Here is a 22342-nt window from a genome sequence, read left to right on the forward strand (position 1 = left end):
GCATGATGTCCAGTTTGTTTTCATTAGAATTTTAGCATATTAATCACGTAATTTTAAACTCCTAGTCGGATAATTCCAGAATCTCTGCTCTTTGGAGCTGGTTCTGATGCTTGCTTTGTCTTTTCAGCATGTAATTTTCTGACCTTTTAGCCTGCCTTGACATTTTTTGTTGAATACTGAACATGCTGTATTGGGGTAATAGTGAGATAAATGGGACTTCATTCTGCAGTTTCATGTTTATCTGGATAGGATTTAGGCTTTGTTTATTGGTTGCTTTAGCTCTTGGTGTGAGAGGCTACGTTTTACTCTTTGTCCTTGTTTTTGTGTCCCCTGTTGTCTTTGGGTTTCCCTGGAAACTCTTTGTTAAGTACAGCATGTGTTTTGCAGCTCTGTCAGTTATAATCCACTGTTGTTATCCTGGAGCCCTGTCGAATGGCAGTAAGATTTGAGGGAGGGGAAGTATTGTATAATCTTATGATTATAAAATTATTAAATCCCCATTTTTTTTTTTAGCAAGTCAAAGTCCTTGGGTTCTGACCTTCAGAAGAATTGCTTAGTCTTTTTTTCTTCCCCTTATCTGAAATCTGATTGCTCCTACTTTAGGTCAGATAAGCCTCTGGTAGATTCCCTTGAGGACAGGCCTTTGTTAAGGAGGATTGAAATAACAGAAATGCTCTAGACCTATTTCACAGTGACTTTGTTTTATTTATTTGGTTAGTTACTTTCTCTTGTTTCTGTAATATTTCAAAGCAAATCTTAAACATTATATTTTACCTAATAAATACTTGGAACTATGTTTGTAACAGATATGGACATTATAACTACAAAGCCATTATCACACCAAACAAAATAATTCGTTAACATTGTCTAATACCAGATTTATATTAAAACTTCTCATTTACCTAAAAAATATCTTTTTAGGGAGTTCCTGTTGTGGCTCAGTGGTTAACGTATCCAACTAGGAACCGTGAGGTTTTGGGTTTGATCCCTGGCCTCGCTCAGTGGGTTAAGGATCCAATGTTGCTGTGAGCTGTGGTGTAGGTCACAGACGCAGCTCAGCGTAGGCCAGCAGCTGCAGCTCCGATAAGACCCCTAGCCTGGGAACTTCCACATGCTGCGGGTGCAGCCCTAGAAAAGACAAAAAATAAAATAAAATAAAATAAAAAATATCTTTTTAGAGTTAGTTTAATTCCACAAGGATCTAAACAAAGTCCATAGGCATTTTTGTTACTGTATCTCTTGTTTCATATAACACCTAGTAGTTCATTCTCCTTTTTTTTTTAAAAAGTACCAGTTATTTGTCGAATATATTACTAGTTGGTTGTCCTATAGACGGTTCCTCATTCTTGGTTTGGATTGTCTTTGCACTTTTGTGGAAAATCGAGAGACCACATAAGTGTGGGTCTATTTCTGAATTCTCTCTCTCTCTTCCATTGTTCTGTGTGTCTGTCCTTTGGCCGATACCATGCATGATATTTTGATTACTGTAGTTTTATAGCAAGTCTTGAAATCAGGTAAAATGAGTCTTCCAACTTTGTTCTTTGAAAACATGAAATGAAATTTTAAGTTTAAAATTTTAGGAGTTCCTGTGGTGGCTCAGTGGTTAACGAATCCAACAAGGAACCATGAGGTTGCGGGTTCGATCCCTGGCCTTGCTTAGTGGGTTAAGGATCCGGCATTGCCGTGAGCTGTGGTGTAGGTCGCAGACTCGGCTTGGATCCCGTGTTGCTGTGGTTCTAGCCAGTGGCTACAACCCTGATTGGACCCATAGCCTGGGGACTTCCACAAGCCGTGGGTGCAACCCTAGAAAAGACCAAAAAAAAAAAAAAATAAAATTTAAATCTATGATTGAGAGCCAGTATTTATTTGTTTAGATATAAAATAAATGGAATACTTAACTGGTGGAAAACTATGTATGGTTTTTTATACTCTTGGTTTTAACATATTTCTAAAAAGAAAACATCCATAATAATTTAATCTTTGGAATAGTATAAAACAGTTGATGAGTAAAATTATTTTAAAATAAGCTGCTTCATGAAACATACATGCTTATTCATAGTACCATTTTACTTTTCACGTTTGAGCTAACATTCATTATAGAACTTGGGATTTGTAATACCAAATGTATAGTTGCTAACTTTTCCTAAGAGCTATGCCAAACCAGTTTGCTTTAGTGTAGAATAGCTATTTGTACCTAAGATCTAATTTTTTTCCTTTTCCTTGTCAACAGGGCCATTTAAAAGAAGTTCCTTATTTTAAAAACTCCTTAGACTTTCGTATCTTAAGGGAATTCTTGTTTCATAATTAGATCATGTGAAAGACAGATATAATTCATGTTTTAATACTATGTGCATATGCATAACAATGTTGAATTGATTACTGGTAAGAAGTAAAATATTAAAATGTAATGAATAATCAGGAACTCACTACTCAACCCAAAAATTGGAACATTACTTGCAACTAACTTTATATCTTCTATTTTGTTCTTCTGCTTCATGCCAAGACATAATCACTACTTAGAATTTTGTGCTTATTATTTCTTTGTTAGACTTCTACCTGAGTCACTTCTTGCCATTGGCTGTGAATTTTTTTGGGAAGCAGCTTCTAGAGAATATTGAAACCTTCAGTTTTTAAATTTGTTTTTCTTTAAGAATGTAGCTTCCATTAATTTGGACAGGTGTGTCCCCTAGAAGTGTTTGATCAGTGTTTAATGTAGTTTCCTTTATGCCCACCGAACTCTAATGAAAGATATTTGGAGAGTAAGATCTACTTTAGACAAATGACTTAATCATTCTCGACCTGAGAATGTTACTGTAGATCATTTTAAAAAGGCTCTTCAGATTCTAAATCTGTTATTTAAAATTTTTGCATTTATTATTCTTTTATAGTTTAGAAAGAGCTTAAAATTTATTTTGCCACAGCATTTTTCTTCTATTCCTCTGAAGTATTCACTTGTAGGCTATCACAGGAATTATTTATTAAAGAACCAGGTATTATGAGTACTGTGTGGAGACTTTTGCAGTTTGATTCCCCCCTTTGAAATATATTTGATACATATATTTGTAACATACATGTTTCTTACATGAAATGAAACATAGTCTTAAGATGAATACCCATGAATTTATTTCCCAAGCTGTATTCACTATTTACTACTATTTAATACATTGCTTCAAATTTACTGGATTAAAACAGCAAACATATTCTCTTATACAGTTTCTGGAGTTAGGAATCTAGAGTGAATAAATTGGGAAATTCTGGTTATGTGTCTCCAAGGAGGTTTTAATGAAGATGTTTGCTGGGACTCCAATCATTGGAAAGCTTGGCTGGGTTGGAGGAGCCTCTTCCAAGCTCATATCTGCACTTGACAAGTTGGCAGGAGACCTCTGTTCCTTCCTGCTGTTGTCTGGGGACTTCAGTTTCTCCCCATGTGGGCTTGTCTGTAGGACAGCACTTGATAAGACAGCTGGCTTCTCCTGGAGCTAAAAATTTGAAAGAGAGGAGAAACAGCCTCCAAGACTGTTGCAGTATCTTTTATAACCTAATGTTTAATTTCAGAAATGACATACTGTTACTTCTGTCCTATCCCAGTGGTCACACAGTGTTCTATCCCATTGGGACTATAGCAAGGGGTGAATAAGAGGAGATGGAATTGTAGGGGCCATCTTGAAGACTTGCTGTCATGCAACCCCCAGACTGGGGAATTAGCAGTAACTTGGAGCTGTCTTGTTATCCTTTCCTCTGATCTCTGTGCTCCTCCCAAGAGACAATCACTTAAAGAAAATGTTTCTGTTTTCACTCTTTTACCCTTAGAAAAAATAATAAATAGATGGCTAAACACCATCTATGTATTAACTAAGCACTTGGTTAGCTTGTTTTTGATCTTCATGAAATTGTAATAAATTGTACTTTTCTTTTGGAAATTGCTCTCTTTTTTTCCATGAAGTGTTAACATTTCTAAGATTATGTTATATATGGATGTTGTTCATTCATTTTTAATACTTTGTAATAGTCCACCGTGTGAATTTATCTCATTAATGGACATCTGGGTTTATTTCCAGTGGATTTTGTGTGTGTGTGTGTGTTTTGCCCAAAAGCTGCATTGGTGGCATATGGAAGTTCCTAGGCGAGGGTCTGAATCAGAGCTACAGCTGCTGACATATGCCACAGCCACAGCAACTCGGGATCTGAGCCTTGTGTGTGACCTATATCACTGTTCACAGTAACTCTGAATTTGCCATCCCACCGAGCAAGGCCAGGGATTGAACCCACATCCTCATGTATGCTAGTCGGATATGTTTCCAATGCACCACAATGGGAACTCCCTATTTCCAGTGTGATTGTTTTTGTTTTTGATATTTTGCTGCACTTGTGGCACTTGGAAGTTCCTGGGCCAGGGATCAAACCTGTACCACACCAGCGACCTGAGCTGTAGCAGTGACAGCACCAGCTCCTTATCCAGCTGAGCCACAAAAGAACTCCAATTTGTTTTTTTGAACATTCTTGCCATTCTTATACAAGCATCCTAGGTCACATGAACAATAATTTTTCTAGTTTGTATACTTAGAAGTAAAGTTACTTGGGAGTTCCCGTCGTGGCGCAGTGGTTAACGAATCCGACTAGGAACCATGAGGTTGCGGGTTCGGTCCCTGCCCTTGCTCAGTGGGTTAACGATCCGGCGTTGCCGTGAGCTGTGGTGTAGGTTGCAGACGAGGCTCGGATCCCGCGTTGCTGTGGCTCCGGTGTAGGCCGGTGGCTGCAGCTCCGATTTGACCCCTAGCCTAGGAACCTCCATATGCCGCGGGAGCGGCCCAAGAAATAGCAACAAAACAACAACAACAACAACAGCAACAACAAAAAAGACCAAAAAAAAAAAAAATTACTGAGTCATAGAATGTAGATATAGAGGTGCTAAACTTAGATAATGCTAAATTATTTTCAAATGGGTTAAACCAGTTTAATATCCACCAGTGGTTGTAGAGTTCTCACTGATCTCTGGTTGGGTCATGGCCTCCAAGATCACTCTCAGGCTCAATGATTCTCTGGAAGGAATCAGATAGTACTCAGACAAAGCTGCTAAACTCACAGTTAAGATACAGATTAAAATCAACAAAAGAGAAAGGCACACTAGGTGAAATTCAGGAGAAACCAGTCAAGCTTCCAGGTGTCCTGGATACAGTTAATTCTCCCAGCAGTGATGTGTGACAAGATGTGCGCAGTGTTGCCAACCAGGTAAGCTCCCTTGCGCCTTGGTGTCCAGGCTTTTTATTATAGTTCAGATAGATAAGCATGCCACCCCTGTGTGGCTGGACCTCATTTTCCTAGAATCCAGTCCCTCAGAGCAAAGACAGTCATCATAAATCACATTGTTAGCAGAAGGTATTGGATCAGACTGGTTCAGTTGTGCCCAAGGACTTGAGCAAAAAAAAAATACTTTTACTAGGTAGACTATTCCAAGGCTCAGAGCTCATCTCTTAGGAGCCGACCAAGGCCAGTCTGAAGACACACTTTGTTGGAATTGTATAGTTGAAGTAATCCAGGACTCCTGAGTTAAGCCTTTCCTCTGCCCTGGTCCTTCTCAAAATTTGGCATTGTCGGTATGTGCCATTCTAGTGAGTATAAAATTGTATCTTATTATGATACTGATTTTCATTTCCCTGATTACTGATGGCCTAATGCATCAATTTATATGCTTGCTTATTGACCATGCATGTTCCTGTTCTGTGAAGAGACATGTTTTTTTGGGCTATTTTGCTTTTGAATAGTTGTCTTTTTTCCTATTAATATGTAGGAATTCTTCTGACATGTTATTCAAATATATTTTACCACATAATGTAGTAAGAGTACTTTAAATTTTCAGATATGTGAGGATTTAATTAATAATCTTTTTGTTACTGGTTTTAAGCAATTGCTTTGTAGTCAAAAAATATGATTTGATACTGATTATTTGAAATTTGTCAGCAAATTCTTACTGGCTGGTGTATAATCAGTTTTTGTGAATGTTCACTGAGTTTTTGAGAAGAGTATCTTCTGGTTGGTGATGGCAGAGCTCTTTATAGCATAGCAAGCCTGATAATTACATTTTTAAAATATTCTATATATTTATTGGCTTTTTTTTAAGCTCAACTTTTCATTTGTTAAGTAAGAGGTTTAAATCTTATGCTTTGGAAATAATATATAAATGGATACTAGTTTCCTTTTGTGTATCTATCAGTTTTCTTTTCTTTTCTTTTTGGCTACACCTGAGGTATATGCAAGGTCTCAGGCCAGGGATTCAATCTAAGCTACAGCTACGACCTGTGGTACAGCTGTGGCAATGCCGATCCTTGACCCACTGTGCCAGGCAGAGGATCAAACCCATGGTGCTGCAGAGATGATGCCAGGTCCTTAACCTGTTGTGCCATAGTGGGAACTCCCTATCAATTTTTGATTTGTAATTTTTGAGGCTATTTTATTGATTGTATATGTGTTTAGAATTACCAGATATTATTAACAATCAAATCATTTGTGATTGTATTGTGTGTTGTCCTGTCCCTCAGATTTAAAAAAATTTTCTTTTGTCTCCTTTTAAAATACATGTTTTTTTCGGGGATAGATATTTTCCTGGTATTTCATTCCTTTTCCTTTTCTAAGTTTTTATTTTCAGTCTTTCCTTGTTTTTCTGTTCTAGGTATTTCTTTCGTAAACTGCCCCCTCTAAGTAATAAAAAATGAAAAACCAAATCTGAGGTTCCCATTGTGGCTTAGCAGTAACAAACCTGACTAGTATCCATGAAGATGCGAGTTCAATCCCTGGCTCTGCTCAGTGGGTTAAGGATCTAGCATTGCTTTGAGTTGTGGTGTAGGTTGCAGAAACAGCTCGGATCTGTTGTTGCCATGGCTGTGGTATAGGATGATAGCTACAGCTCCAATTCAACCCTTGGCCTGGGAACTTCATAAGCCACGGATGCAACCCTAAAAAGACCAAAAAAATCAATAACACATGAGTTACAAGGTGGATAATTATTAGTGTTAAAGTGTTCTTAGATCAATATACCATTCAGAACAAGGGTTAAAATAGTATACAAGATAACCATGAAAAGAATAGCGTATGTAATTCTAAGAGAAAAGAGTAAATAAATGAAATTATCTCCAGTAACAAAAGAGATGTATAGAAAAAATAGTATTAACAGACATCACAAACAAAATTATATTAAAAAAATCCAAATATATCAATGATACCGTAAATATAAACAAAGCTCATAAATTCAAAAAAAGATTGTCAGATTTGATTTTTTTTAATTTTTTTTTTTTTTACTTTTACTTTTTGGGGCCACACCTGGGGCATGTGGAAGTTCCCAGGCTAGGGGTCTAATTGTAGCACCAGCTGCCATTTATGCAAAATTAGACAACTCAAACATCTGACTCTGTATATAACCATCTTCTAACATTCCATTTTGCTAGTTAGTAAGGAAGTTTGAGGAATATTAGGTATCGAGATGAATGGTATATAGGTTAAGAATTTGTTTCATTACATAATTTGAGATGGTTGGAGTCTTTCTTTGGTTTTCTCCTCCTGAGTATAAATAGAGAATGGAGGACACTGTGCCACTAGATTTTTTGCATACCTCAGGACTTTTAGAGGATACAAATTAAAAGGTTTTTAGAGATGCTCTCTAATTTACAGGGACTGTAAATGTCATCTTTGTTATCTTAAAATATAGAACTATATTTTGTCATTTCACAATTAAAATTTGCATTTATTTGATTTATTTGATTCTTTTAAGATTATAAGTGTATTAACAAATTGTATCTCATTTGAACCTTGGAACAACTTGGTAGATTAGGTAGGCAACGCATTTTAATTACCATGTCACTGATGAGGACACATGTCCAGGAGAGTTGAGTGATATGTTCAACATTGTAAGTTGCCAGCGTGGCAGAGCCAGCAGTAAAATCGAGATGTTCATGCTCCCTTTGTGGTGCCTTTCTGCTGTCTTAAGCTGCTCACAGAAGGTATGCAACAGGAAAATACTTCGTGTACTTTGTTACTCATCAGTAAGGGTTGAAAGGTCTATTTTACATCATTATCGTACTGCCATTACAGCTATTAAGGCTGTTTTGTAGTTTTCTAGCTTCTGGCTAAATAGCTGGGGTGGGGGGTGGGGTGCAGAATCTTTTTAGAATGAATGGTACCTAAATTCCTTATGCTGTATATACTTTTGATCACCAGTCTGCCTAGGTGGCTTTAACTGGTCTTCTGAATAGATTACCCAAACATTAAGTAATTATGTATATCTAATTTTTTTGTTGTAAAAAAGGCTCTGATCCTATCATTTTATAAGTAAGGAATTTTCACTAAGTAAAATGATTAAATATGTGTATGTTTCTTGTTTACAAACTTTTTTTTTTGGTATTATTTCAGATCTTGTTGAAGCTCTGAAGCCAGAATATGTGGCACCCCTGGTCCTTTGGCTTTGCCATGAGAGTTGTGAGGAAAACGGTAGCGTGTTTGAGGTATTCTGCATCTTTCTGCTTTCGCCCAAAGCAATATTTGTGTAATTAAATGTAAAAAATGATTCAAAAATTAGTATTTTCCATGTTTTTAAAAATCTGCATCAGTTGACATCACTTGTGTGTGTGTGTATAAAATATATGTAATGTATATTTTATACATATGCATATACACGTATTCATATACATACATAATTTTTTGTTTTTGGCCATGGGGAAACTCCTGGGCCGGGGATTGAACTCACACCACAACATCGACCCGAGCTTTTGCAGTGACAGTGCCGGATCTTTAACCCACTGAGACACAAGGGAACTCCTACTTGTGTATTTTTTAATATGTCTGTGTTCTAATTAAGGAACAAGTACGACTAATGTCCTTTTTATTTTCATTTATTTATTTATTTTATCTTTTTGTCTTTTCTAGGGCTGTACTTGTGACATGTGGAGGTTCCCAGACTAGGGGTCTAATTGGAGCTGTAGCCGCCAGCCTACTGCCAGAGCCACAGCCATGCCAGATCCGAGCCACATCTGCGGCTTGCACCACAGCTCACAGCAATGCCGGATCCTTAACCCATTGAGCGAGGCCAGGGATTGAACCTGCAACCTCATGGTTCCTAGTCAGATTTGTTAACCACTGAGCCACGATGGGAATTCCACTAGTGTCCTTTTTAGAGAAAGTAATAGCAACTTTATTTATTCTGTTTCCCCCTAGTTCTTCATTTCTGATAATCTTATTGAATGAAAATGTAACTGGTTTGATGTGTTTAGTCAAAATACAGAAAGTTTCATTTAGTTGGAGGTAATGAATGGTAAAGTGGAAGGAGAGAGCTGATGGTTTAATGTTAGCCAGTCACTATGGAGGCGCTGGTTCTGTCCCTGGCCTGGTGCAGTGGGTAAGAGCCATCATTGCTACAGCTGTTGCATAGGTTGCACCTCTGGCTTGGATTCATTCCCTGGCCTGCAAACTTCCATATCTTCCATATACTGTGGGGGGGGGGGCAGCTGAAAAAGAAAAAAATGAAATAAAATCAGCCAGGCCAGATTTTTATTTCCTGCTCTGGTAATTGCTGGCTTGCTGGAATATTGTACAGATTAACCTCCCTGAGTTTAGTTTTCTTGGGGTTTTGTTGTGAGATCGTATTTTTAAACTCTTAGCATACTTAGCAATCACTTTTCAATTTTAACTATTACATTAGTATTTCAGGAATTTAGTTTGCACCTGAGAGGTCGGTAAACACAATTTATTATTTTAACTTTGGAAATAAACTTTTCTCTTTTTCCCTGTTGCAAAACTTTAAATGTTTGTTGTAAAAATAAAAAACACACATAGTCTCACTATCCATTGAGATCCAGTTTTCACTTTATAGTCCAAATTCTTTTGGATTTCTTGATGCTGATTTATACATTTTTGAGTCCTCTTTTGAGTTTGATCTCTCTTCATTTCTGCTGTGAACTGTTTTAGACCACTCCCCCTTTATTTGATTCTCTATGGTTATATAATAATAAACCTGTTATATGAGGCCTACTGTGACGTCCAAAAATATGTCTTGGTAGCAGAGTAACTTGGCTCGGGTTTGAAGTGAATATTAACCGGATTTACTTGAATAAAAAGCAGATTAGTAAATGAAAAACAGCCTACACATGTCTAAGCAGAGGTGGTTGCCTCTTCTTTCTTAATCACAGTCATTGCGAGTTGTGGAAAATTAGAGGTGGAAAGAACTTTACAACTCTAGATTTACGGAAGAGGAAAAGTTAATAGTATCAAGCTATCTGGGGCTCAAAATTTGGCTTCCCTGTCTTCTGTCTCATTAAGGGATTAAAACATTTTTTTTGGTCTTTTACATTGGTATTTATTAGTTCTGTGAACAAAAATGATCTGTGCTTTTTGTAGAAAACTTCAAATATACAGGGAAGTATGTAGAAGAAAATAAAAATCATCCACATTACTACTACCCAAAGATAACTTCTGTTACTATTTTTATGTATTCTCTTCCAGTCTTCTATCAGATGTGCATTTTATATGAATAGTCTTTTTTTGTAGATATGCATTTTACACACATACCCAAACATACACAGATACTTAGGACAATGCTGTAGATGAAGTTTTGTGTATTGTTATCTTTTTTACTGTTTGGTGAACATTTTTAGTGAGGGACATCTGGTATGGGAGATGGATAAAACACAGTAAGAGATGTGTGTGTAATATCCTGACATAAATTGCCACTTTGTTTATAAAATTTTGATAGGTATTTAGAGTGGCAGATACAGAAGTTTTGCTCAGTTGAAAGTGTTGTTTTTAGCACTTGAGAGTAGGTTGCAGCTTATTGCTTTACTCCCCAAATATGTAAGAGATGAGGTTTCAATTGCCTGTCATCCATACCGTTAGTGCTTTACTGCTCTCATATCATCAAGGCTGATTGGCCTATTAATCCAAAGGAAAAGGTGATTAAAAAGCCACACCCTTGAGTTTAGAGCTACTGAAAAGTGTGCTCTCTACTGATACATTTTCTTCTGTTGGAATTTCTTGTGATAAGTTCTGGCACACTGTAGTTGTGTTGTTTGAGGATATAACAGATTTTCTTTGCATCATACATTTTCTCCTGAGAATTTCCTCGAAAGACTTATGGAAAAAATGCTATCTTTTCTACATGGTGGTTAATGTAGTTAGTCATTTGCTTTATCTTTGTATAAAGGTGTTTCATTAAATATGTAGACCATTAAGTCAAATCCTTGTTTTATTTTACTTTGTTTTTTCTTTATTTTTTTACTCACTCTAAGTCTTTCTGGAGGGACTTGTATTTCAAGTGATGTGCTGGGAAATTTTTGTTTTTATATTTTTTAACCTTCATGGTTATTTCATGAAGAATGCATTATTATTCTGATTTTACCTAAGAGGAAACTAGGACTTAGGAAAGTCCAGGGTCACACAGCTAGTCAGTACAAGTGGGATCAAATCTTAGTTTCTCTGTAGAGTCATGCTTTTCTGTGACATGCATCCCTACTATATTGTGCTGCTTTATTTTTCTACTCTGATAACATGGATGGTGCAAAGTCATGAGGGCCAGACTTTTGCAGAGTAGTGTTATTTTCACCCATTGTCATGTAGCATTCTAACACTTAAAAAGGTAGCTACCTGTTTTTTTAATTGTGAAAATTCTATTAGTGATTTCAAATTAGATGTATAACTTATTTCTTTTCTTTTTGGTAGGTTGGAGCAGGATGGATTGGAAAATGTAAGTCTGTTTTGGTTTTTGGTTTGCATACATTATTTCTAAATCTTTAAACCTGCATATCCAACTAGAGGTGGAGAAAGACTTTATCAGATGCCTAACCATTGGATCTAGTGCATGCATGTTCGAAGTCAAACATTGTTATAACAACAGGTCTTTTTTAAAACATGGAAGTTATCCTGCAGGCCTATGACATTTTCAGTAATCTTTTTTTTTTTTTGTCTTTTTGTCTTTTCTAGGGCTGCACCTGCAGCATATATAGATTCCTAGGCTAGGGGTCTAATCGGAGCTGTAGCTGCTAGCCTATGCCACAGCCACAGTAATGCCAGATCTGAGCCACGTCTGAGACCTACACCACAGCTCACGGATCCTTAACTCACTGAGCGAGGCCAGGGATCAAACCTGTAACCTCATGGTCCGTAGTCGGATTCCTTTCTGCTGTGCCACAATGAGAAGTCCTCAGTAATCTTTTCAATTTTTTTCATATCTCCAGTCCTTGTTCACTGTTTGTTCTGTCTTATTCAGAACTGACTCCTGCTTCATACAACACAGTCTCTCTTTATATTGATATTTGTCTTCCTGCATCTCTGACATCCCACATGCTTCTTGAACAGAGAAGTGAGTGGGAGGGAGGGCCGTTTTTAAAAAGATGGGAGGAGCCCTATCCTTGATGGCACAACAGGCAAGTTCTGATTTTTTTTCCTTGGAGCATAAGGCAGGAGGAGACAGTGAAGAATCATGTTGGACAATTTTCTAGAAGAGAAATTGCAACGAATCTATGTAAATTATTCTCCTTAGCCCAAAAGTACATTAATTTGGCTTCAGTCCTTTCTTACCCAGGTTCTTAAACGTTGTGAGCTCCAAACTGGATAATTGATTTATGGCGTTTTTTTAAAAATGGTGAAAATTCCAGTATCACAATTCAAGTTTTCAGTTGGATGCTGCTATCAGTATTAACTGAGTTATTTAAAAGGTTGTCATTACTGGACAAGTTTGTTACCACATATTGTATAGCATAAATATTTTCGTCATTAATGACTATTCTCTCCAGTTACTAAATGCAATATTCAAGCCTTTTTAACTATCTTATGATGTCTATTTTAAGAAGAGATCAGTTGTTGCAGTAAAAGCTGAATCTGTTACTTTAAGAGGAAAACTCTAGAAGCAGGCATTTCTGTCATTCCCCAAGACAAGTCTTCAATTTAAGAATCATGAAAGTCTTACCATTGTGTTTAAATATGGCTACGAGTGATTATTTATTCCATGGATACTAGTTGGGTTGTTACTGCTGAACTGCAATAGGAATAAATAATCACTAGCATTTTAAAAAAAAATTGTTAAAAATTCTCCTCATGGAACTTATGCAGCAGTGATGATTTTTGTGAATCTGGGCAGCCTCATTTACTTCCTGTGGAAAAGGAAAAAGAGAAAAGGGAGAATTATTTGGGACTGTCTGTAACTGCCTTTTGTCTTTGGCTGTAAGAGTGTTTTTTGAATTTAGTTTAATTTTTTACTTTTTTACGTTTCCTTTTCCATTTTAAAAATGACTGGGGTCCAATTTGGTTATCTGGAGTCTTGGACCTGTTATCACCACTAGGCTTCAGTTTACTATCCCACAAAGCTCTATTCTGTTAACCTGAAATGTATTACCGAGTGATCAGTAGTCATAAATTCAATCTTTTGGTGTGGTTATATATAATTTACTTTTTTCTGATTCAGCATTTCATTCTGTCTTTAGTAGTGTCTGGCATAGTCAGAGGAAAGAGAGATTTTTCCGTTTACCTTCAGATACTTAAAAAAAATTGGCATTATCCTAATGGGTTTGTTATTTTAGGGAAAAATGCATTTTAAGAGTTGTAGTAAAAATTTTTAGAAGTTAGAATCTTTTCTCCAAATTCCAGTTAAAAAAAAATTCAGAGCACTCAGAGTTCCTGTCAAGGTGCAGTGGTTAACGAATCCGACTAGGAACCAAGAGGTTGTGGGTTTGATCCCTGGCCTTGCTCAGTGAGTTAAGCTGAACTGTTACCATTTGAGCATCTAGTCCGGTGTTGCTGTGAGCTGTGGTGTAGGTCACGGACGCTGCTCAGATCCTGCATTGCTGTGGCTCTGGTGTAGGCTGGCGGCTACAGCTCCCATTAGACCCCTAGCCTGGGAACCTCCATATTCTGCGAGCCCGGCCACAAAAGGACAAAAGACAAAAAACAAAAACAAACAACAAAAAAAACCCTGCGTCTTCATGGATACTAGTTGGGTTGTTACTGCTGAATCATAATGAGAACTCCTGCTTTCTGTCTCTCTTAAACTGTGTGCTCAGTATCTTAGTTTTCTTTCCTTAACTAGTACGTTGGGAGCGGACCCTTGGAGCCCTTGTAAGACAGAGGAATCAGCCAGTGACTCCTGAGGCGGTGAAGGCTAACTGGACGAAGATCTGTGATTTTGATAATGCCACTAAGCCTCAGAGAATTCAAGGTAAAGTCCCAAGTCAGTGCAATCCTGGATGGGGAATCAGAGGCAACAAAGCATTCTCTTCTCTTATGGAATTGTCTTCTTATTAACTGTAGTAACTTAGACACGCAGATCATCTAGAGCATATTGTCGGCTCCTGCCGTATTAGAACTCTCCAATTTAAGATATATATATTCCTCTCACTGTCCATAATCCTGTTTTGTTGGTGTGAGTGTTGTTGGAGATGGTAGGAGGTGTTTACCCATTTGTGCTCAATGCATTTATTCCCCATCTGATGATTGGTTTTAAAGTCTTTCATTATCTAATCACATGTTCCTTGTCTGACTTGATTTTTCTTTATTTCTTAAAATGTTTTCTTAAGCTTATTCTATTTAGGCTTAGGTCTTTTCTGTCCAGTGAAGAGGTTTTTGCTTTGTTTTAGCTCTTTGTCTTTGCTGCTGTTTCTCTGCCTTCCTAGAATGCTCCTTCCTACTTTTATCACCTCTGCTATTTGAGTACTTCTTTAGAAAACTCAAGCCCCAGATATTCAACAAAACCTTCCCAGATATACTGGGCTACATCGAGCTCTCTCTTAGCTGAACTGTTACCATTTGAGCATCTAGTCCTAACTGTTTTCCACTACTTTTGTCTCATAGATTATGTGGTTTCTTATCTGCATAGTAAGTTGCTTTGGAGGCAGAAACAGTATATTGTATATCCTCCTTGTTAATTGGGTGCTAGCATAGTGCTGAACTCATAGAAGGGATTTAGTAAATGCTCATTACCTTTAATTATTGAATTATCTATGATATGCTATAGAAATAGATGAGCAATAAGTGTCATAATAGTTCTTCTAGTATAACTCCCGTGTGCATATAATTATGAAATTTAAAGGATCTTTGTGGAAAAGATCATGAATCAGGATTATTTTATAGAACAATCTTTTCTTTCCCTCCAGGTAATTTTATATTCAGTGTTTGATAGAAGAATATATCTGAAAAATTACTATTTTATTTTTTCTTTTAATCCTTAATGACACTTTCCTATCTGCTGGTGTACTCACTAAAATTTTCCCTATACTTTTCTCAGTCGTATGGTAACATGATTATGTCATTAGCAATAGCATTTTCTGTATTCCTTTTTTTTTTTTTAATTTTTTAAAATTTTTATTTGTTTTGCTTTTTAGGGCTGCATTTGTGGCATATGGAAATTCTAAGGCTAGGGATCGAATTGGACCTGCAGCTGCTGGCCTACCCCACAGCCACAGTAATGCCAGATCTGAGCCACATCTGTGACCTACATCGCAGCTTGCAACCTATGCCGCAGCACGCCGGATCCTTAACCCACTGAGCGAGGACAGGGATCAAACCCACATTCTCATGGATATTGCTAGTGTTCTTAACCTGCTGAGCCACAGCGGAAACTCTTTTTATTGATATTTGAGATAAATTTAGTCTGAATAACAGTCACTTGTCAGTGAAGATGAGGGAAAGGAAAAAGGAAGAAATATCTTAAAAATTTTCCTCTGATGTCAAAATTTCACTTTATTGCCTTAAAATATTAGAATAAGATAAAAAGCAAGCTAAGTGAATTATGTAATTATAAATTAAAGATATCTCTAGTATTTGAAGTGCGTTTTAGAAAAGAAATCTTACTTTTTCTATAGAATTGAGACTTCCAGAATACCCAATCCACTTCTCACAGATGATAGAACTAAATCCCAGAACAACTCAATAGGTAGCCCAAGCTTTCTCAGTGTTTGAGCCAAGAGTTAACTCAGGTGGTTCTGAGTGGCAGTACTGTCTGCCTGTACCAAGGTTACTTTCAGTTAGATAGCCTTCCACCTAAGCAGCAACCTAAGTGGGGAAATAAGGGGAAGATTCATAAGCAAGAAACCTCTCCACTAGTGTCTCCAGGAATGGCAGACATCCCTGGTTATCTCACATTCTGTGGTTCAGTTACAGTTTTGTCTGAGTTTAGAAGGTGGCCCGTATATCTAAAGTTTGTTTTTAAAAGGTGTCAGAGACTGTGGAAACTTATGGCATATGTGCATGAGTCTCCTTTATTAACCTCTTAGACCCCAGGACAGCAGCTGCTGAACTCTGTCTGGAGTCACTGGTCATTATCGTGGTTTCCTCTGGAAGAATTTATAGTACTATTTTCTGAGCTATTACTTGTTCAGAGACCTTGGGGGGTGGAAGTGGGGTGGGGCAGTACTCTTGACATTGTTGCCTCCTGCATGGTGGGGAGAGAGGAGAAATTAGCTGTCCCCTGCCAGGTGGAAATTGCACATCTGTGGATAGGGGTTCTATTTTACAGAGTTGTGAAATCACACAAAGACATTGCAAAGCTCAAAGCCTTCTTAGAATCATAACCTGGGTGTGTGGGATGGTGTCTTGGTTTTTCATTGAAAACACCTAGTTATCTTTGGTCTATTCAGAATCTTTCACAAATTTTTTTCCTGTAATAACCTGGCATCGTATATTCAGTTCATGAATGCCAGTAAAGGTTCTAGAGCAGGCTTGCTGGATGTAACAGGTATGACTATCTAAAATATCTTTAACAAAAGTATTATTGTTTTTTTAATCTTTTTTTTTTTTTTTAAAGACTCAGTTAGCACCATAATTGAAGCTCTAAGTAAAATAGATTCTTCAGATGGAGGAATTTCAGCAAATAATCTCAGTCATGCAACTTCAGCAGCCCCATCAGGACTTGTAAGTGGGGGAGACAACCTAAAGCTCTTCCTTCTCTGCAGATTTTTTTCTTTACTTTTCTCTTCTTTTCTTTTACACACAAAAAATAATTTTCCAAGCTATTAACTAATTTTTTTTTTCTTTTTAACTTCTTAGGGCCGCACCTGTGGCATATGGAGGTTCCCAGGCTAGGGGCTGAATTGGAGCTGTAGCTGCCGGCCTACACCACAGCCACAGCAACATGCGATCCGAGCTACATCTGCCACCTACACCACAGCTCATGATAATGCTGGATCCTTAACCCATTGAGCAAGGCCAGGGATTGAACTGGCATCCTCATGAATATTAGTCAGGTTCGTTAACCATTGAACCACAACAGGAACTCCAAGCTATTGACTTATTGTTAAATAGGAAAGATAAGTGACCATAAAATTTTTTATAAAACATGTACTAGATATTTATAGAATTTGAATGAACTTAAGGCTAAAATATTAAATGTAACTTATCTTCTTCAGTGTAATAGACAATGGTTTTTTTTTGAGCATTTTTGATAATCCCACTTTAGCCACTTTCTACTTTTTTAGAAAAGGATGTTTGATTTAGTGCGTCTTTTGAGTCATTGGAGTTTTTTAACCCTTTTTGAGGGTTTTTTTTTTTTTTTTTTTTGGCTTTTGTCTTTTTAGGGCTGCACCCATGGCATATGGAGGTTCCCAGGCTAGGGGTCTAATTGGAGCTACAGCTGCCGGCCTACACCACAGCCACAGCAACACCAGATCCAAGCCGTGTCTGCAACCTACACCACAGCTCATAGCAATGCCAGATCCTTAACCCACTGAGCGAGACGAGGCCAGGGATTGAACCTGAAACCTCATGGTTTCTAATTGGATTCGTTTCCATTGCGCCATGATGGGAACTCCTCTCTTTTGAGTTTTTTAAGGAAGAGCATTGATAGATTCATTTTGAAAGTATTTCAACATAATTGCAAGTTGTGTCAGAAATTCTAATAGATTTGTGGTTATAGCTTACGTGAAGTTTGCTGATTTACTGCCTCCAGTACTTCTTTCAAAAAGTTAGAGTAGGAGTTCCCGTTGTGGCGCAGTGGTTAACGAATCCGACTAGGAACCATGAGGTTGAGGGTTCGGTCCCTGCCCTTGCTCAGTGGGTTAACGATCCGGTGTTGCCGTGAGCTGTGGTGTAGGTTGCAGACGCGGCTCGGATCCCGAGTTGCTGTGGCTCTGGCGTGGGCCAGTGGCTACAGCTCCGATTCAACCCCTAGCCTGGGAACCTCCCTATGCCGTGGGAGTGGCCCAAGAAATAGCAACAACAACAACAACAAAAAGACAAAAAAGACCAAAAAAAAAAAAAGTTAGAGCACGTGGGAAGTTCCCATTGTGGCTCAGCAGTAACAAACCTAACCACTATCCATGAGGATGCACGTTCAATCCCTGCCCTTGCTCAGTGGGTTAAGGGTCTGGGTTGTTGTGGCTGTGGCATAGGCCGGCAGCTACAGCTCTGATTTGACCCCTAGCCTGGGAACCTCCATATGCCACAGGTGGGGCCCTAAAAAGACAAAAAAAAAATTATAGTACATAAGTAATAAATCCATTGGACGTATTCACTTGTGTTTTATGTCTTAGGGCAGACAGAATGATAAAATTAACAATCTAATTTTAACCCTGCGAATATGATTGGTTTATAAATGTGCTTTGGCTTTAGAGAAGGGGTTGGCAAACTTTTTTGGTAAAGGGCCAGAGAGTAAGTACTTTAGGCTTCTTGGACTGTTTCTATGACCTATTCCTGTTTTTCTTTCTTCCTTTCTTCCTTCCTTCCTTCCTTTCTTTCTTTTTCTCTTTCTTCCTTTCTTTCTTTCTTTCTTTCTTTCTTTCTTTCTTTCTTTCTTTCTTTCTTTCTTTCTTTCTTTCTTTCTTTCTTTTTAAAAACCACTCCTTAATAAAAAAGAAAAAAAATCTTTAACTCTCAGCTCTTGTCTGTACACTTTTGCTTTATTTATTTATTTTTTAAATTTTTTTGCTTTTTAGGGTCGCACCTGTGGCACATGGAAGTTCCCAAGCTAGAGGTCGAATTGGAGCTACAGCTGCCCACCTACCCACAGACACAGCAATATGGGATCCAAGCCACGTCTGCAACCTACACCACAGGGCACATCAACACTGGATCCTTAACCCACTGACTGAGGCCAGAGATCGAACCCGCAACCTCATGGTTATTAGTTGGTTTTGTTTCCGCTGAGCCACCACAGGAACTCTTGTACGCTTTTGCTTTAGAATGAATGTGATCGAAGATTAGACATCATTCTTTTATAAGTTTATATATGCTTCACACACTAGCTAGGCATGTCATCAATGTGTAGAAAAATACAATCCCAATGAGATACATGATGGTCCATGTAGTAACTTAAGGTAAAAATCTCATTTTAACTACAACCACTATGAGACTGTCTAGTTTACAAGCATTAAGCAGTGCTTTGCTTATTTGTTTAGAGTGAATTTTTTATATTAGATCTTATACTGCAGTTCATTATCACTTTTTATAAAAAATTTATATATTTTTTGGTATTTTTGAATAGTCTATTCACAAAACTAGGTATGGGAAGTTCCCGCTGTGGCTCAGTAGTAATGAACCTGGCTAGTATCCATGGGGATGCAGGTCCGATCCCTGGCCTTGCTCAGTGGGTTAAGGATCTGGCAGTGCCGTGAGCTGTGGTGTAGGTCGCGGACATGGCTTGGATGCTGAGTTACTGTGACTGTGGTGTAGGCGGGCAGCTACAGCTCTGATTCAACCCCTATCCTGGGAACTTCCATATGCCATGGATGCAGCCCTAAAAAGACAAAGTAAAAAACAAAAAAAACTAAGTAGGTAAACAGTTAATAGTTTTGAAAAGTTAGAAATTTAAAGATTTGACAAAAGTATCAGTGACAAAATTTTCTTTTCGACAACTGTTCCATAGGTTGAAGCTGTTGGCTATAAATTTCCACCATTTTCTTCTTCGTATACGGAGATGGACACTATTATGTATGCCCTTGGAGTGGGGGCGTCGATCAAGGAACCGAAAGATTTGAAATTTATTTACGAAGGAAATTCTGATTTCTCCTGTTTGCCAACTTTTGGAGTTATTTTAGCTCAGAAATCTCTTGGGGGTGGAGGATTAGCAGAGATTCCTGGGCTTTCAGTCAATTTCACAAAGGTATGTATGATAAGAAACCTTTATTTTGCTTTACTTCTGTTTCTTTAAATATGATTGGTAAATGTCACATCCTCTGTGGGTGTGTTAATATAGTAGTTTCTAGTGATTGATTCAGGAGTAGAGATTTAACGTATCTTGATTTTTCTTTTTAAGAAGAAAAGAGAATTAGTTGAGAAGGTAAGCAAAAAGAAGGGAGTGGTAATTATGTACGGTCCCACATACAACCCTGGCATAATGTTATTAATTCTCTCTCTACCACTACTTGCTATTTGACCAAGGGTAAATAACGTCTCTACGCTTTAGTGTTCTTACTTATAAATTGAATGATATTCCTTACCTGACGATAATGATGAAGGAGCCAGAGGGAAGAATATTTGAGGCAAGGAGAACAAGCATAAAAGGCCCCGATGCAGGTGCATGCTTTGTTTTTGGAACAGCAGGGGGATTGATACAGCTATAGAGTGAGCACAGGGGCAAAGGTAGTAATACAGGACCTTGTAGTCCTTGTAAGAATTTGAGCTTATGCTCTAACATGGGAGGCTATCTGTAGTACTTTGAACTGGGGAGTGATACGACTGTGTTCACTCACAGACTCATTTTTGCTTGTCTGTAGAGTATAGATTGTATGGGAGCCAAACATGCCAGTTTGGATTCTGTTATAGTAATTCAAGCAAAAGTCTGGATATGCATGGAAGAAAGTGGAGTCAAGGATGAAGGTCTTTAGTCTGGTTTATTGGGATGAAATATATCTATATATACTATTTATAATTAATTATCTACAGTATATTTAATGTGTTTAGTAGTTACATATGACATATTACTATGTATAATAAAATAGCTTTATACAGTTACTTTAAGATGGGGATGGTCAGGAGTTGGTTTTGGACACATATGAGACATCTATTACACATTTAAGTGGAGATAGAAAGTGAGCAGTTGAATATGTGGTTTAGAGTTTGGGGGAGAGGTTCTACTGGGATTCTTCGCATTGGAGTGAGATTTAAAGACATGAGACTAGGAGTTCTGGGCGTGGCTCAGTGGTTAATGAATCTGACTAGCATCTGTGAGGATGCACGTTTGATCCCTGGCCTTGCTCATTGGGTTAAGGATCTGGCGTTGCTATGAGCTGTGGTGTAGGTTGCTGATGTGGCTTGGACCTGGCATTGCTGTGGTTGTGGTATAGGCCTGCAGCTACAGCTCTGAGTTGACCCCTGGCCTGGGAACCTCTGTATGCCATGGGTGGGGCCCTAAAAAAGCAAAAAAAAAAAAAAAAAATTAAAGAAAAAAAAATGAAGACGTGAGCCCTAGATGGAATCCTCTGGTGTGTAAATGTAAGCACAGAAAAGCTTAGGTTTAGGGCTTTTCCTTTAGTAGTTAGAGTTTAAAGAGATGAGGAGGAATTTGCAAGAGAAACTGGAAAGGAGTAGCTGGCGAGCTATGAGGAGTACCAGGAGAATTACTGGAGTATTTGAGAAGAAAAGCAAAGAAATTGTTTGAAGAAGGAAGGGGCTAGCAATCAAGAGGAAGCTTCTGAGGTGTGGGGTATGTTTTATTTTTTGAAATAAGGTTCAGGTCATAAGGCCAGTTGATGATAATTGTTGAATTGAAGAGCTATGAAGGGATTTCTGTGATTTTGAACTGGAGAACCCATTTACTGGAGAATTGATTAGCACACTGCTGCTCTGAATCTGTGAGAATCTACTCTTATTTTATTAGAGTATTTGATGAAGTCAGCAGGGAGGCAAGAAATATATGGCGAGCAGTTGGTTTTAGTTTCTCTCCCATGGTATTTGTTGCATACAGTTCTTCTGTTTGGATAATGTCAGTGCAAACAATTAAAGCACAGGTTTCAAATTCTTCTTCAGAGTTGGAAGGAGTTGGAAATCATGAAGGGTGTTCAAAATCTGTAGCTGGGAATGGTGGCCGTCTTGGGATATGAATCCCAGTCTTCCCAGCCTTGTTTTCAGGCTGTGTGATAGTGAGGCGGTCCCTCATTTGTCCTCCCATTACCTTCCCCCCACCCCTTTCCCCTTCTGGGATCTGAGGAAGGTGGGGAATTAAGCTGTCCCATAGCAGTGGACTGTGGTCATTTGGATATGAGGGTCAGGTTTTGGATTTACTGTCCTCTTGGTTTCCAGCATATAGTTTTATATTCCTGCTTTGGAGCATTCAGGTTAAGTGACTGTGAAGTTACATAGGGTCCTTAGTGTATACTCTTGGTAGGTAATTTATAAAATATTATACTAAGGAACTGTTGACACTGATAATGCTATTATTACT

At 37.9% G+C, this 22342-nt stretch overlaps 1 protein-coding gene across 1 annotated transcript in view; it reads left to right on the plus strand.

The window, feature by feature from the left end:
* Positions 1 to 22342, plus strand: part of HSD17B4 (hydroxysteroid 17-beta dehydrogenase 4) — an 89450-nt gene that overhangs the window by 22447 nt on the left and 44661 nt on the right. Inside the window, exons 9-13 of the mRNA XM_047778485.1 lie at positions 8401 to 8492; positions 11698 to 11722; positions 14060 to 14188; positions 16772 to 16878; positions 19826 to 20062. Of these exons, the coding sequence (XP_047634441.1) occupies positions 8401 to 8492; positions 11698 to 11722; positions 14060 to 14188; positions 16772 to 16878; positions 19826 to 20062 (590 nt within the window). The remainder of the gene's footprint in view (positions 1 to 8400; positions 8493 to 11697; positions 11723 to 14059; positions 14189 to 16771; positions 16879 to 19825; positions 20063 to 22342) is intronic.

This window comes from Phacochoerus africanus, chromosome 4 (genome assembly GCF_016906955.1).
Source record: "Phacochoerus africanus isolate WHEZ1 chromosome 4, ROS_Pafr_v1, whole genome shotgun sequence".
Classification (NCBI taxonomy): Eukaryota; Metazoa; Chordata; class Mammalia; order Artiodactyla; family Suidae; genus Phacochoerus; species Phacochoerus africanus.